The 14,529-nt window shown below is 54.0% G+C and overlaps 1 protein-coding gene and 2 non-coding genes across 6 annotated transcripts in view; 1 reads left to right on the top strand and 2 right to left on the bottom strand.

The window, feature by feature from the left end:
- The window catches only part of GTF2IRD1 (GTF2I repeat domain containing 1), a 113,290-nt gene extending 101,245 nt beyond the window's left edge, over positions 1 to 12,045 (top strand). For 3 of the 4 annotated variants that reach the window (XM_059896401.1, XM_059896400.1, XM_059896399.1), the window contains 5 exons: positions 3,480 to 3,557; positions 5,812 to 6,004; positions 8,049 to 8,086; positions 10,608 to 10,726; positions 11,810 to 12,045. In XM_059896401.1, the coding sequence (XP_059752384.1) occupies positions 3,480 to 3,557; positions 5,812 to 6,004; positions 8,049 to 8,086; positions 10,608 to 10,726; positions 11,810 to 11,878 (497 nt within the window). In that variant the 3' untranslated portion in view covers positions 11,879 to 12,045. The remainder of the gene's footprint in view (positions 1 to 3,479; positions 3,558 to 5,811; positions 6,005 to 8,048; positions 8,087 to 10,607; positions 10,727 to 11,809) is intronic. The other variant, XM_059896402.1, reaches the window with a different exon arrangement.
- Positions 7,103 to 7,176, bottom strand: TRNAR-CCU (transfer RNA arginine (anticodon CCU)). Its single transcript has one exon. It is a non-coding gene; the product is annotated as a tRNA-Arg (tRNA).
- Positions 12,046 to 13,109: 1,064 nt separating the features above from the next.
- On the bottom strand, positions 13,110 to 13,213 carry LOC132350081 (U6 spliceosomal RNA). Its single transcript, XR_009497833.1, has one exon. It is a non-coding gene; the product is annotated as a U6 spliceosomal RNA (small nuclear RNA).
- Between the last annotated feature and the right edge of the window lie 1,316 nt (positions 13,214 to 14,529).

Genomic DNA, 14,529 nt, shown 5'->3' with positions numbered 1-14,529 from the left:
CTCTGTCCTGGGCACCTCCGAGCCCCCCGACACAAGCGTGTTCAGCCCTCCCCCCTGCGTGGAGCTGGAGGGCTGGGGCTCAAGCAGGAACACAGGCAGGGCCTCTTCACCTGGGGTTCAGGTTCAACCTCCCAGCAACTGCGTCACTCCTTTGCCCTCACCACCCGAGGGGTTGCCTCCAGTTTCCTCTGAGTACACAGAGGATCAGCGCCTCTCTCCCCTCCAGCCCCTGCCAGAGGCTGACCTGGCCTATTTCATTCAAAAACTAGTCCTCTAAGAAAAATGGAACTCCCTTCCTCCAAATTAAGTAAAAACAGAGGTGGGGGAGAAGCCAGGAGCAGCTGCGGAGAAAAGTGGGCATCCTCTCAGAGGCCCGACGCTGAGCTGGGAGGATCCAGTGGTAACGTGCGTCGTGGGCCTGACAGTCTGCACGTGGGACATGCTTGGTCCACTCAGCAGCTGTGATTATTCTTGGTATTATGGAAAAAGGCCCCTAAACTCCCATCACACTCCAGAGGCATTCAGGACACCTCCCGGTGCCACCAGCGTCCCTCAGGCAACCCAGGTCCCACTTTCCTGACATTTAACTGCTGCCACAGTTTGCTGCCCGGGACCGGCCCGTGTGCTCTTCCTGCTGGCTGCCCTGTGATGTGGTGTCACCACCTCTCCCTGTCAGCTGCAGCTTGGTTTGGGGGTGCTGTCTCCGGCAGATCAGACAGGACATAGGGGAGGGGAAATTTTCCATGTCCCCTAACATGTGTTGAGCACCCACGGGATGCCTGCAGCCCCAACATGCAGATAAGTCTGCATCCCACGGGGCCTTGGGTGGCATGGGTGTCACCTCCTCTGGGAAGGCCTCCTTGATTCCTGGCTGGGTTGGGGTTGTCCCCCCCCCACCCCATGTTTCCACGAGCCATGCACTGACAGTTATCAAGCCCAGTGGGTCACCGAGTGTTCCTCACCGTCCCCTGCCTCATCTAGGGCTGTGCTCTGTACTCTGCTAAATGCCCAAGGGCAGCACCGCATCCAGATGGGACGGTGCTCGTGAAATATTTGTCCAAGACGAATACTATATCAAGACAGTGAGCTGAAATGCTGAGAGGTGACATGGCGTGGCCCATGCGTGGCCCTTTGGGGCCTGGCATTGCCTCTCACAAGGCAAGGGCAGTGTGCAGCCCAGCCTGCCCTGTCTTTGTCTCTCTCCACCCACTGGCAGCGGTGCAGCAGGAGCCTGCTGGGGGAGGTGGGGTTGGTGAGTGAGTCCTGCGCGCCCAGAGAGGTGCACAGGTGACAGCCATGTCCAGCAACTACGGGGACCTGAGCTTGTGGGCTTGCTTTGAGGTGCTGTCTTTTAATCCAGAAGGCTTTTTGTCATGTACGGACTGAGTCCGGCCCTGCCCTGAGCTTGAGAGGAGACAGAGGCGTGGAACTATGAGCTGATGGAACGAGAGATTTAGAGGAAACACCTTAAAGATCAACCCTTCTTTCTACAGATGGGAAACTGAGACTTCAGGAAACCCAGAGTGCGTGGTAGAGTGAAAGACGAGGACTTTTGGGTCAGACAGAGTATTCCTGGCACTTAGCGGCTGTGTGACCTTGGGCAGGTTACTTAACCTCTCTGAACCTTTGTGTCCTCGGCTGTGGTGAGCAGTGGCCGTGACCGCGTCCGGGAAAGCTGCCAGCAGAGCATCCAAGTGCTCGTTGGGTGAATCCAGGCCGATCTTTCCCTGGCCTGTGTGGTGCTGCCGTGCCTGTGCAGAATGCCGGCCACCAGAGCAATCCCTGGTGGCAGGGGCTTAGCTAGATAGAGTGTCCTGCACCTCTCTGCAGGCTCTAGGTGGCCCTGGGGCCCAGGGCTCAGTCCTAGTTGTCTGCTGACCTGGAGGAGGGTCAGGTTGATTCTCGCCACCTCCAGGGTCCTGAAAACCATCTGGAAGGGCCATGTTGGGGCGTGTGGGAAGATGGAGGGCTCCAGGGGGTGCTGAGTTTGGGGTCTTGGTGTGGCCGAGGGGAGCCATCACTCCCCAAGATGGGGACACAGGGAGAGGAGGTTATCTGGGATGCCTGACATTTGCAGTGTCTCGTGGGCACCCAGGTGGCTGGTTGGCCGTGGTTGAAGAGAGAGATTCAGGAACTCCGAGATACGGCAGATCTAGGTTCCAGAGTCAGGAGCGCGGGCAAGAACAGGGCCAGACCAGGGACAGCGGGTGAAGGAGGAGGAGGCGCCGGGCAGTGCGGGAAGCTCTCTGCCCTGCGGGGCGGCCCTGGGCTGGGAGTGGAGGCCCCTCCCTGGCGGTGGTGCAGGGATAGGGCTGGGCCTCCTGGCCGGGGTGTGAAGGGCAGGCGGGGGCAGCAGACAGTCTGAGTGGCACACAGCCCTTGGCTTCCTAAATGGAACTGAGTTCTGTGAGATTTTCCAGATTAGCACAGGGGTTGTTTTTCTTCACAGACCCATTCTGTCTGCTCTGCCCCTCACCGCCCAGGCCCTGGCTCCCTGCTGGCTGCCAGCTCCTAGTCCCCACCCCCGCCCCAGAGGCCCAGCCCGGTGCTTACTGTGCGAGGGTGCCCGGGCCCTTCCTGGAACTCCAGCTCCCTCCCCAACCCAGGGCACCAGCCCGCAGCCCGGACCTTCTCCATGCCATCCACTCCCGCCCAGCCCGGCCCTGCCTCTGGGGGGCTCCACGGACCCCAGCTGCTCTTCTAGGCCAAGGAGAGGAGTGAGGGGAGCACAGGGGCCAAGCAGAAAGTGCCCGTGGAGGGCTGCCCTGGACGCTAGGCCGGAAGCGTGTGCGGCCCCTACACCCCCAAAACACGCCTGTCTCCCTGGTCACAGGCCTGGGGCTCTTGGTCTGCAAGGCCACCAGGGTGAGTTCTGAGAGCCCAGCTCAGTCAGGCCAGCACACGCTGCTGGACCCACCCCCGCCCCCTCCCCTGGCACCGGCCCGGGCTTCAGCCGCATCCAGCACGTTGTGACCTTTCTCCCTTCAGTGCCCACGCATGGGCCAGTCCTACACCTGCTGTCTTTTCCCACCCGCACCCCACTCGTCACAGACCCCTACCTGCCTTCCAAGAGACCACTTGAACTTCCTGCTCTCCCAGGGGGCCTCCCCAGGCTTGCACGGACGGGGTAGGCACCCCGATTCATGCCCCACGTCTCCCCGGAGGTGTCCCCCGTCGCACTTCTGGGCGCCACCCCTGCTGGGCTGTGAGTTCCTGGGAGGAGGCCCACGGCCTCCCTCTCCTCGGGGTGCTCCGTGCCTGACACGGGGCCTGTACGGGGGAAGGTGTTCAGAGGATGCGGGACGGGTGGATGGATGTACAGACAGACGGCTGAGGCCAGAAACAGGCTGCAGGGGAGTGGGCGGGCCCTGGAGAGTCTGCGCCAGCAGGTGAGGGTCTGGGCCGCCATGGGGGAGAAGGAGCAGGTCCGGTGGCCGAGACCGTGCCGACCCTCACGCCCCCTCGTCTTCCTCTTGTAGATGAAGATGATGCCAACAGACTTGGGGAGAAGGTGATCCTCCGGGAGCAGGTGAAGGAGCTCTTCAACGAGAAATACGGTCAGTGCGTGGCGGGGGAGGGCAGGGCCTGGGGGGCAGCCGTCTTTGGAGGCGCCCCTCCCTCTGCAGCCAGCCTGGCCTCCAGTTGCCCCTAGCTGGCCTGTCCGCTCCCTGGGGACATAGTTGCCCTGTCCGAGACTGATGGGAGCTGATCCCTCATTCTCCCCACCCAAGAAAGGGGAAAAAACCCTGATCTGTGGTGCACACAGTGGGGATGGCTGTGGTCAGCATTTCTGTTTCTCTAGGGCTGGGCTGTGTGGCGGAGGCCATGCCCCATGGCCAAGTGCTTGTTCACGCAGACGCTTGTCTGCCCAACACACACTCAGCCCTGAGATTCCAGAGGAAGGCATCTGATCCCGCTGTCTAGGGGCTCCGTGTCGGGAGGGAACTGGCCGTGGAATGTATGAAAGGTGCCAGGTCCTGTGCAGAAGGCATCCAGGTGCCAGGGCGGAACCCAGGATGGTGCAGTTGATAATACGGTTACCACTGATGGAGCATTTTCTAGATTAGTGGGTGCCAGGCTGCACTAGGTGCTCTATGTACATTTTGTTTGTGATGAATTTAGTAGTATTGGCTCCACTTTGTATTGTAGCAGAGAAAGACAATTTAAAAAAAAAAAAGAATTTCAGAGAGTGACAAAGGAAAACAGGAAAATGTAGAAGTGTGATGAGGGTAAGAGGGGGTAGCCATGGTCTGTCTGGATCGGTGAACCAGAAAGCTCCTTGGGGACTTCTCTGGTGGTGCAGTGGTTAAGAATCCACCTGCCAATGTAGGGGACACGGGTTCAAGCCCTGGTCCGGGAAGATCCCACATGCCGCAGAGCAACTAAGCCTGTGCTCCACAACTACTGAGCCTGCGCTGTACAGCCCGCGAGCCACAACGACTGAGCCCGCGTGCCACAACTACTGAAGGCCGCGCACCTAGAGCCCATGCTCCGCAACAAGAGAAGCCACTGCAATGAGAAGCCCGTGCACCCCAACGAAGAGTAGCCCCCACTCGCCGCAACTAGAGAAAGCCCACGCACAGCAATGAAGACCCAACGCAGCCAAAAATATAATTAATTAATTAATTAATTAATTAGGGGGGGAAAAAAAAAGAAAGAAAGTTCCTTGGAAGAAGGGACGTTTTAGCCAGAACTTGAATGTCAGGCGGGGACAGACATTAGAAGGAAGCTTGCCAGGCAGAGGGAACAGCTCAGTGACTGGGGAGCAGCGAGAAGGCAGGAGGGCCTGGAGTGGGAAGATGTCCCGATGACGGGGTGGGGAGAGGTGGGCAGGCCAGGACTCCAAGTTGGGGTTTCATTTTGAGAGTAACAGGAAGCACCTCTGCTGGTGGTTTGTGGTGTCTTTTTCACTTTTTATTTTGGAATCAGTTTTCAAACATATACAAAAGCAGAGAGAATGACAAAATGACCCACCATGTAACCCAAACCCAGCTTCTGTGCTTACCAACATTTTGCCAATCTTATTTCATCTATTTCCACAGGCACACTTTGATAGGTTTAGTACTTTAAAACAAATCTAAGGCATCCCATCATTTCAGCCACAAATACCTAAGTAAGAACTTTTATGTTTTCTAACACAATAAGAGTGGATTTTTAGCAGGCATCAGGTCCTCATTTGTCAGGTCCAGGCGTGCACACTTAACAAATCATTGCACTGGGCATGTGTGAAAGTACCTGTTTCATTGCCAGTGTTGGATATTGCTTTTTTTTCTTTTCTTTTTTTTTTTTTGGCCGAGCCTTGAGGCATGCGGGATCTTAGTTCCCTGACCAGGGATCGAACCCATGCCCCCTGCAGTGGTAGCATGGAGTCTGACCACTGAACTGCCAGGGAATTCAATGGATTTTTTTTTTTTAATTTTATTGAAGTATAGTTGATTTACAGTGTTGTATTATTTCTGCTGTACAGCAAAGTGACTCAGTTATATATATTCTTTTTCATATTCTTTTCCATTCTGGTTTATCACAGGATATTGAATATAGTTCCCTGTGCTATACAGTAGGACCTTGTTGTTTATTCATCCTGTATATACTAGTTTGTATTTGCTAATCCCAAGCTCCCACTCCTTCCCTCCCCCACCCCTCCTGGATTTTTAGTTTTGCTAATTGGATAAAAAAAAGTGATGTGTGTGTTGACTTTTAAACTCTCTGTGGTGCAGTGGCTACTGAGTGGGGCTGTGCTGGGTCCCAGCCGTTCCCCACAGAGCTTGGCTTTGAAAGGGGACATCTTCCCTGACTCCCTGTGCCCTCTAGGTGAGGCCCTGGGCCTGAACCGGCCTGTGCTGGTCCCTTACAAACTGATTCGGGACAGCCCAGATGCTGTCGAGGTCACAGGCCTGCCCGATGACATCCCTTTCCGGAACCCCAACACGTATGACATACACCGGCTGGAGAAGATCCTGAAGGCCCGGGAGCACGTCCGCATGGTCATCATCAACCAGCTCCAGTGAGTGCCCCCAGCACCTGCGTCAGGGTGGGCAGGGTGGCGGGGGCCATGGGAGAGGGTGCTGCTTGGATCTGGGAGGGGAACCCCCAAAGCAGGCCCAGCCAGGAGTCAGAGAGAGAGAGAGACAGAGAGAAAAGGAGAGAGAGGGACCTTTCACTTGCACAGAATCCAGGAGATGGACTAGCTTAACACTCTCATCTTAAAGATCGGGCAACTGATACCCAGAGTGAGGAAAGGGACAGTGTAAGTTACAGTGGGTCAGCTGGGCTCTAGACCCAGGTATCTTAGTCCATTCGGGCTGCTGTAACAAAATACCACAGACCGGGTAGCTTAAACAAAAGAAGTTTATTTCTCACCATTCTGGAGGCTGGGAAGTCCAAGATCAAGGTGCCAGCAGATTTGGCATCTGGTGAGGCTCTTCCTGGTTCACAGATGGCCCTCTTTTTGCTGTGTCCTCACATGGTGGAAGGGACAAGGGAGCAATCTGGGGCCTCTAATAAGGGCACTAATCCTGTCTCGAGGGCTCCACCCTCCTGACCTGATCACCTCCCAAAGACCCCACCAACAAATACCATCACATGGGGGATTAGGTTTCAACATTTGAATTTTTTGGGGACACGAGCATTCAGTCTGTAGCCCTGGTGTCCTGATTACAACCCCTTTCAACTGAAACACAAGGCCTCAGCATTCATGGGTGTTTGTTTATTTTTTTGATTTTAACTAAATTTGATTTTTTTTTCTTACTATTCCCCTCATGTTTACCCATTTTACTGTATTTAGAAAATAACAGTAATTCAGTACCCCCACCCCCCAGAGACAACCACTGTCTGTATTTTACTATATATCCTTATAGTGTTTTTTAAAAAATACAGTAGTTTATTTGACTATTTTCGGATTTAGAAACAATACACACGGCAAACTTGGGAAAATACAAAAAGGTAGAAAAACGAGGAAGATAACCCATAACACTCCTATTCAGAGTTAACACTGGTGGTGCTTTTTTTTTTTTTTTTTTTTTAAATATTTATTTATTTATTTGGCTGCGCCGGGTCTTTGTTGCAGCATGCAGGATCTTTAGTTGCAGCATGTGGGATCTAGTTCCCTGACCAGGGATCGAACCCGGGGCCCCCTGCATTAGGAGCACAGAGTCTTAACCGCTGGACCACCAGGGAAGTCCCTGGTGGTGCATTTCTTTCTTAGTTTTTCCTCTACTCATATTTTCTTTTCAATTTTACAATCCATGTTTTAAAATTAAAATAGTATTTGCATGTGTCAAAAAAATCAAATTATTCAGAGGGGTCTCAAATGAAAAGTAGAGGTTTCCCTTCCTTCCCAACTACAGTCCACCCCCTGAAGTAACTTCTGGAAAATAGGAGAAAATGCCCACCCCACACCCTGTAGGCATACTTCCCACAGAGAACCACCAAAGACATTCTGGGATTTTCCTTCAATGTTTCCACTTTTCTTTTAATGCCTGTTAGATATATATTTTGAAAAATGAAACTGAGATCAAACAGTATTTATCTGTAGACAGTAAGTAAAACTTGCTGTTTCCTCTCTGACTATCTTGCATGTATTTGACCATTATCCATTTCCATGATAACTCCCTTTAATGACTGTTTAGATAGACCATAATGTCCTCTACTGATGGACATTTAGGTTACGTCTAATTTGTGGGGGGTGGTTCATATAATAACACTGCAAGTAAAATAATCAATAAAATAAAAAGTAAAAGATATATTAAAATATACTACTGTCTCAAATATCCATTTACATAAATCTAGGCACACACTTTTGATCACTTGGTCAGACGACACCCTCGCTCTCTAGAGGAAACCAGGTCCCGAGACTGGCGATCATGCACCTGCTCTGGGCGGGGATGCTGACCGTTTTCAGTCAGGTCTTACCTGGCTAATGTTCCAGCAGTGGCGGCATCTCATCTCATGTCATCTCACGAGAGATGTCGCCCAGACTCAGGGAGCAGGTGAGAAGGAGGAGGGGAAACCTCATTTTCTAACTGCCACCTCATCTTTCTCTTTTTCAGACCTTTTGCAGAAATCTGCAATGATGCCAAGGTGCCAGGTAAGTCAGAGGCTAAAGAGGCCATCCTTGGGAAATCCCTGGCAGTCCAGTGGTTAGGACTCTGAGCTTCCACTGCAGGGGGCACAGGTTCAATCCCTGGTCAGGGAACTAAGATCCCACAAGCCACGCAGTGTGGCTGGAAAAAAAAAAAAAAAAAGGCCACCCTTCTGCCTCTCAGGGACCAGAGTCTATGAACAGATCTGGGCCAAGTGGCATGCAATAGAGGGAAGTGTAGTCCCCCTGCCCAGTACCTCCCCAGGGAGCCTGAGATCTCCTTCTGCAGCACCAGTATCCCCAGGTGCTGGAAGGCCAGGAAGCCTGCAGGCGCCTTTCAGAGAGGCCCTGCCACAGAGGGCCAGATCAGCTAGAGAGGGTGTCAGATCTGCTAGAGAGGATGAGGGACAGGCTGGAACCAGCAAGAGGGGACATCAGGTAGGATGGGGAAAGTCACCTGGGGAGGGGAGGGGGGGTGACGTGGGGTCAGCAGGGGTGAGGTAGGCGGGCGCTGCCCGAGACTGGCTGGGCCCCCTAGATTCTGCCTGCATTTGCAGGGCAGCACCTGCACCAGACCCTGGTCTTCTGGAACCTTTCAGGGCGCAAGAACCTGGGAGACTCTGGGATTCTGATTAAGCAGGTGTGCCATAGAGCTCGAGAGGATGGAGCCCTGGGGATTGGGAGGTGCACCTCTGATTAAGAAACACCCATCTAGTCCCACCTCTCATGGTACCTCTGGGAAACTGAGGCCCAGGGAGGGGAAGGGACTTGCCAAGGCCACGTAGTGAGTTGGTGGCCGCCTAGAACCTGGTGTCCGGACCATCCCTCTGAACCACAGGCCACCGTGGACTGCAGGCCCCAGCATGGCTGTTTAATGGGGACAGTGACGGAATTCAGCGAGGTGGCCCCACCCCAGCCTGAGACCCAAGATGGTCCAACTCCAGATGGTCCCAGTTCCCCTGGGACACCACAGCCCGGGGTGGCACAGGCAGCCAGCAGCCACCTCCTTCTAGCATGTGCTGATGCCACGGGCATGGCACTAGGCACTCATGGTAGGGAGGTGACTAGGTTTGGGAGCTGCTCCCAAGTCAAAGGCACACTCGCAGAAGGCTCCGTGGAGGCCTCAGGGAGGAGAGTTTGGGACAAATGATCAGAGACTGGATGCTGTCACTTACATCCACCCCCCCCCCCCACCATGGCCATCTTTAGGGTCTTACAGTGACCCTAGGGTGGCCACAGCCCGGGGCCAGCACCTCTGACTTGTTTGCATGTGGAGCCTCCTACAAAAATCCCTCCTCCCTGGCTCACAACCTGGGCTCCTCCTGCCTCCAGAGTCTCCTGTTTCCCGGGGTCTTTATACCACATCCCAGACGCCAGGCTCTGGTTTTGCTTCAGCAACTGAACAAACAGTTGCCCCCTGGGCCCAGCCTGCCCTCATGCTGTGTCATTAAGACCCTTCTGGTGGGCTGTATCAGTAACCTGTCCATCCACTCAGTCAAGCCCAATCCCCACCTATGCATCACACAGCTGCAAATTGTTTTTTTTTTTTTTGGCCTCGAGAATGCGGGATCTTAGTTCCCCGACCAGGGATGGAACCCCGTCCCCTGCAGTGGAAGTGCAGAGTCCTAACCACTGGACCGCCAGGGAATTCCCCAATATACAGCTGCAAATCTTTTTGATAAGTCTTACATATTCACATGAATTGAATTCAGCAGCAACACAACCCCTGCTAGTCCTGCTCTGTGCTGGGCTTGGTACTAGGCTCTTTCATACACATAATCTCCTTTGAGTCTCATATCACAGTTGTCCCCTCTTGGCTCAGAGAGGTTAATCAATTTACCAGGGTCACACAGCTAGTAAGTGGCAGCAGTGGAATTTGAACTTAGGACTTCTGGCTCTAAACCAGGGTTTCTTTCCATTGGGACACTGCCTGTCTACTAGTACCTGTGACCTGTTATCATTCACAGCAAATCAGATCTGGGTCATCACACATCAGCGGTAACAGTAGCAACGATACTGATACCAATTCCCAGTTTCTGACTGTTTACTGGGGACCAGGCACATTAGCTCATGTGACTCTCCCGGCAAGCCTGCAGGATCTTACATTTTACTTGTGACAAAACGAAGGCCCGTTGGCCACTAAGTGACTCCCCCTAAGACTTAAGTCTGTGTGGCTCTGAGTCTGGGGGTTCTGGGGAGGCCGGGAGCCCGCAGGCTACGTGGTCTGGGGAGGGTATAAGGAACCCCTGGGCCTGAGCTGAGCCTGCTGGGGAGACCTGCCTGGGGGAGGAGGCTCTACTGTTAGCAAAGCAGACAGGTGAGCGGGAGCAGGAGGGTGGGCGAGTGGGGCGTGGGGCTGCTTAGGGAAGGAGGCTGGAGAGACGGGCCTCAGCCGCTGGTGGGTCGGGAGCCTTGAGTGCTGAGAAGGGGACTTCAAACCTGAGAGCGAGGCCTTCTCCAGGGGGGGTCAGGAGGCCAAGACACAGTGGCCCTGGCACCCGGCGTCAGCAACCCTTTCTCCCACCAGCCAAAGACAGCAGCCTCCCCAAGCGCAAGAGAAAGCGGGTCTCCGAAGGGAATTCCATCTCCTCTTCCTCCTCCTCTAACCCGGAGTCAGTGGCATCCACCAACCAGATCTCACTCGTGGTAAAGTTGCACAGACCTGGACCTGACTGCTCTTCTCTCTGGCTTTCAGCCGGCACTCGGGCAGGCTCGTCTACTCTGGAGCGTGGGTCTGGGGCGCGGGGAGATGCTGGGCGCTGAGTAAGAGTCTGCAGACACATCTGCCTGCCCTACGCATGAGATGGTCCAACCCCCTCTCTTCAGGTGCCCACAGGCGCCCGGGGAAGGAGTTCATACCCCCACTGTGCAGATGGGCAAGCTGAGGCCGAGGAGAGGGAAGGGACCTGACCACCCACTCGGCAGGACCTCAAGCAGACTCCTGGGTTCCCGGGGCAATCAGATGCTAGACTAATCTCTGTACTCACATCACATGCTCTGAGCCACAGCCCTGTGAGGTGTTCCCTGCAGTATGTAGACAAGGAAAACCAGGGTCAGAGGCCGAATGACTCTGTGGCCTCATGGCTGGTCAGTGGTGGATGGAGACCCCACCTCCAAAGCTCCACCTGTTCTGTCATGTGGCTGGATTTTTCTCTCCCACCCACGAGGAAAACCTCATTAAGAGCACACACTTGAGGGTTCTTTCTGATTTCAAAATACTAGCTTTGAAATCCCAAGTCCAAATGGGGAGAACATTGGAAGACAGTTGAAAATGACTTAAGGATTTGTTTATCCTTGGACCCCTTCCTGCTAAACCCCGAAGCTCAGGCTTTGCCTCTGTTCCTGCCAGGGTGCTCACAGAGGGTCCCTAGCCCCTCCCACCACCCAGAGAGACAGGACAGCTGCTTTGGAGCCTGAGGCCTGGAGGGGGCTGAGTTGATGGGGGTGACCAGCAGTTCTGAGCCAATCCCCAATTCCCTCCCCACATGTCTGCTCACATGGTTAGCCCCCGGGACACAGGTGGGAATAGGTCAGAAGGCTCCAGCCCAGGCCCCATGCCACTGGTGAACTGCGTGACCTTAGATAGGTCACGTCCCCTCTCTGGGCATTCCATGGCCTCAAAATAAATAGCATCTGAGGAAGCCCTTCAGAAAGCAGCGCTGAATGTTCTGGTGTGCTCTCCACGTCACCTGGAGTCCTAACCCGGGCTCTCTGTCCCCCTCTTTCTAGCAATGGCCAATGTACATGGTGGACTATGCCGGCCTGAATGTGCAGCTCCCAGGACCTCTGAATTACTAGACCTCAGTGCTGAATCAGGACCTCACTCAGAAAGACTAAAGGAAATGTAATTTATGTACAAAGTGTATATTCGGATATGTATCGATGCCTTTTAGTTTTTCCAATGATTTTTACACTATATTCCTGCCGGCAAGGCCTTTTTAAATAAGTAAAAAAAAAAAAAAAAAAAAAAAAAAAAGCATTGCCTTTGTTCCTAACTGTTGCGTGTTCTCTCTTGGAATTTGTGGCTGCAGCTGTCACTGGAACGAGGTCAGGAAACCCAGCTCAGGTGGCCTGCTCAGGCCCTCTGTCCTTGCCAAAACAGAGGCGGTGGCCCTGACCATGGGGCCCTGGGTACAGACTTCACTCATTTGGCTGCTGCTGGGGTCACATGACCTCAGGATGCGGCAACACGGAAGGCAAAGTGCTAGGCTGACCCCCCTGGCCTCAGGGATCATTCAGTGTGGTAAGGGGCCGTCTTGTCCTTGCCCCAGTAACTCAGGTGAAGTCAGAAAAGTCAAGTATGGGGACTTCCCTGGTGGCACAGCGATTAAGATTCCAAGCTCCCAATTCAGGGGGCCTGGGTTCGATCCCTGGTCCAGGAACTAGGTCCTACATGCCGCAACTAAGGAGCCCAAGTGCTGCAACAAAGGAGCCAGCGAGCTGCAACTAAGGAGCCTGCCTGCCACAACTAAGACCTGATGCAACCAAATAAATAAATATATATATATATATATTTTTTAAAGTCAAGTATGATAAGCAAGTATGGAATCTCCATAGCTGGAGGGAAGGCATCTTGGCGAAGGGGCTTTGGGTTGGGCCTGGAGGGCTGGGGTGGGTTTTTTTGTGTGTGTTTTTTTTTAACATCTTTATTGGAGTATAATTGCTTTGCAATGGTGTGTTAGTTTCTGCTGTACAACAAAGTGAACAGCTATACATATACATATATCCCCTCTCTTGCGTCTCCCTCCCACCCTCCCTATCCCACCCCTCTAGGTGGACACAAAGCACCGAGCTGATCTCCCTGTGCTATGCGGCTGCTTCCCACTAGCTATTTACATTTGGTAGCATATATCTGTCCATGCCACTCTCTCACTTCATCCCAGCTTACCTTCCCCCTCCCCGTGTCCTCAAGTCCATTCTCTATGTCTGCGTCTTTATTCCTGTCCTGCCCCTAGGTTCTTCAGAACCATTTTTTTTTTTTTTTAGATTCCATATATATGTGTTTGCATACGGTATTTGTTTTTCTCTTAAAAATATGGAACGCTTCACGAATTTGCGTGTCATCCTTGCGCAGGGGCCATGCTAATCTCTGTATCGTTCCAATTTTAGTGTTTGTGCTGCCGAAGCCAGCACCTGGGGTGGGTTTGTGATAGAGTTCTGGGTACTGAAGCAGAGTGATGGGCCACAGCTGCTTCTCAGAAAGACCACTTTGGTGGCAGGTGGAAAGGTGAAGGAAAGGATGAGACAGACCGGAGGCAGAAAGACAAGTCAAAAGGGCCTGGCGGTAGTCCAGGCCTGGCACCCAGTGGCCGCTCATTCAGTCCTGGTGGGGAAGGCAGGGCGCCCTTACCTAGCGCAGAATCAGGAAATGGTCCTAGAAGCACATTAGGAGTTGGTGGGACAAAGCGGGGAGGGCTGGCGCAGGACGGTGGGACAAAGCGGGGGAGAGCCGCACGTGCAAAGGCAGGGAGGCCCGGACTGAGAACCTGGAAGTTCCAGGAACAAGGAGTCGCTGGAGCAGAGGACTCGAGGAGAGTGGCTGGAAGTGTGACGGATAGGCGGATAGGTGGGTGGGTGTGTTCCCAGCAGGCTGTTCCCTGCACGTGGTGCTGTGATCGAGAGGTGGACGGGGGCAGAAATGCAGCCTGGGTTCTGCTGGCCCAGCCTTGCACGTTGCATCCTGTTCTCCCCGGCCCTGGTGGAAGACCTTGTGGGCCGGGCAAAGGTGATGGGGGATGGTGGTGAGAGCCACAGCACGGAGTACCAGGGGAGAACCAAGACCAGATCTGCATTTTGGAAGGGTCCACTTCCGGCAGAGAGGAAACTTCAGAGGAGAGAGAAGCTGGAGGCCACGTGGGAGGCTCTTGTAGTTGTTCCAGCGAGAGCTGGCGGGGGTTTTGAGCCAGGTGGAGAATAACAGGGAGGTCAGCCAACAGGACTTGGAGGTCAACTGGATGCAAGTGCTGGGGCGTGGAGGAGTCAGGGTGACCACGGGGTCCAGCCAAGGTCCAGCAGGAGGCCTACGGCTTGGAGGAACTGAGTCCTGAATCAGCTAAGTACACGATCCAAACAGTTCAGGAGCTTCTGCCAGCCCTCTGGGTTAGGCCGGTGCCCAGAGCTGGGAGGGAAGGCCCTGTCCCAGCCTTGCAGACTCTGCTTCCTCCTAGAAAGATGCAAGAAGCCAGAACCACGAGCTTGGCATGCCCCACCCAAACTTGTCCTCTCTCTGCCACATGCCAGTGGCCCCAGGACCTGCCAGGGCTCTCCACTCCATCCTCAGGCCCCTGGCCCTGGGCCCAGCTGGCCTTGTAATCTCCAGGATCAGGGGAGAGGCGACCCCCTATACTGACCACACCCTCAAGGCATAAACTGCCTAGGAGATCAAGGACATCGTTGCAGCTGCCACCTTGCCTTCAGCCCCCTTCTCTTGGCACCCAGCCTTACCCCAT

This window comes from Balaenoptera ricei, chromosome 15, assembly GCF_028023285.1.
Source record: "Balaenoptera ricei isolate mBalRic1 chromosome 15, mBalRic1.hap2, whole genome shotgun sequence".
In the NCBI taxonomy this organism is placed as follows: domain Eukaryota; kingdom Metazoa; phylum Chordata; class Mammalia; order Artiodactyla; family Balaenopteridae; genus Balaenoptera; species Balaenoptera ricei.
Note: the sequence above shows the minus strand (reverse complement) of the source record. Positions and strands in the feature narration are given on the sequence as shown.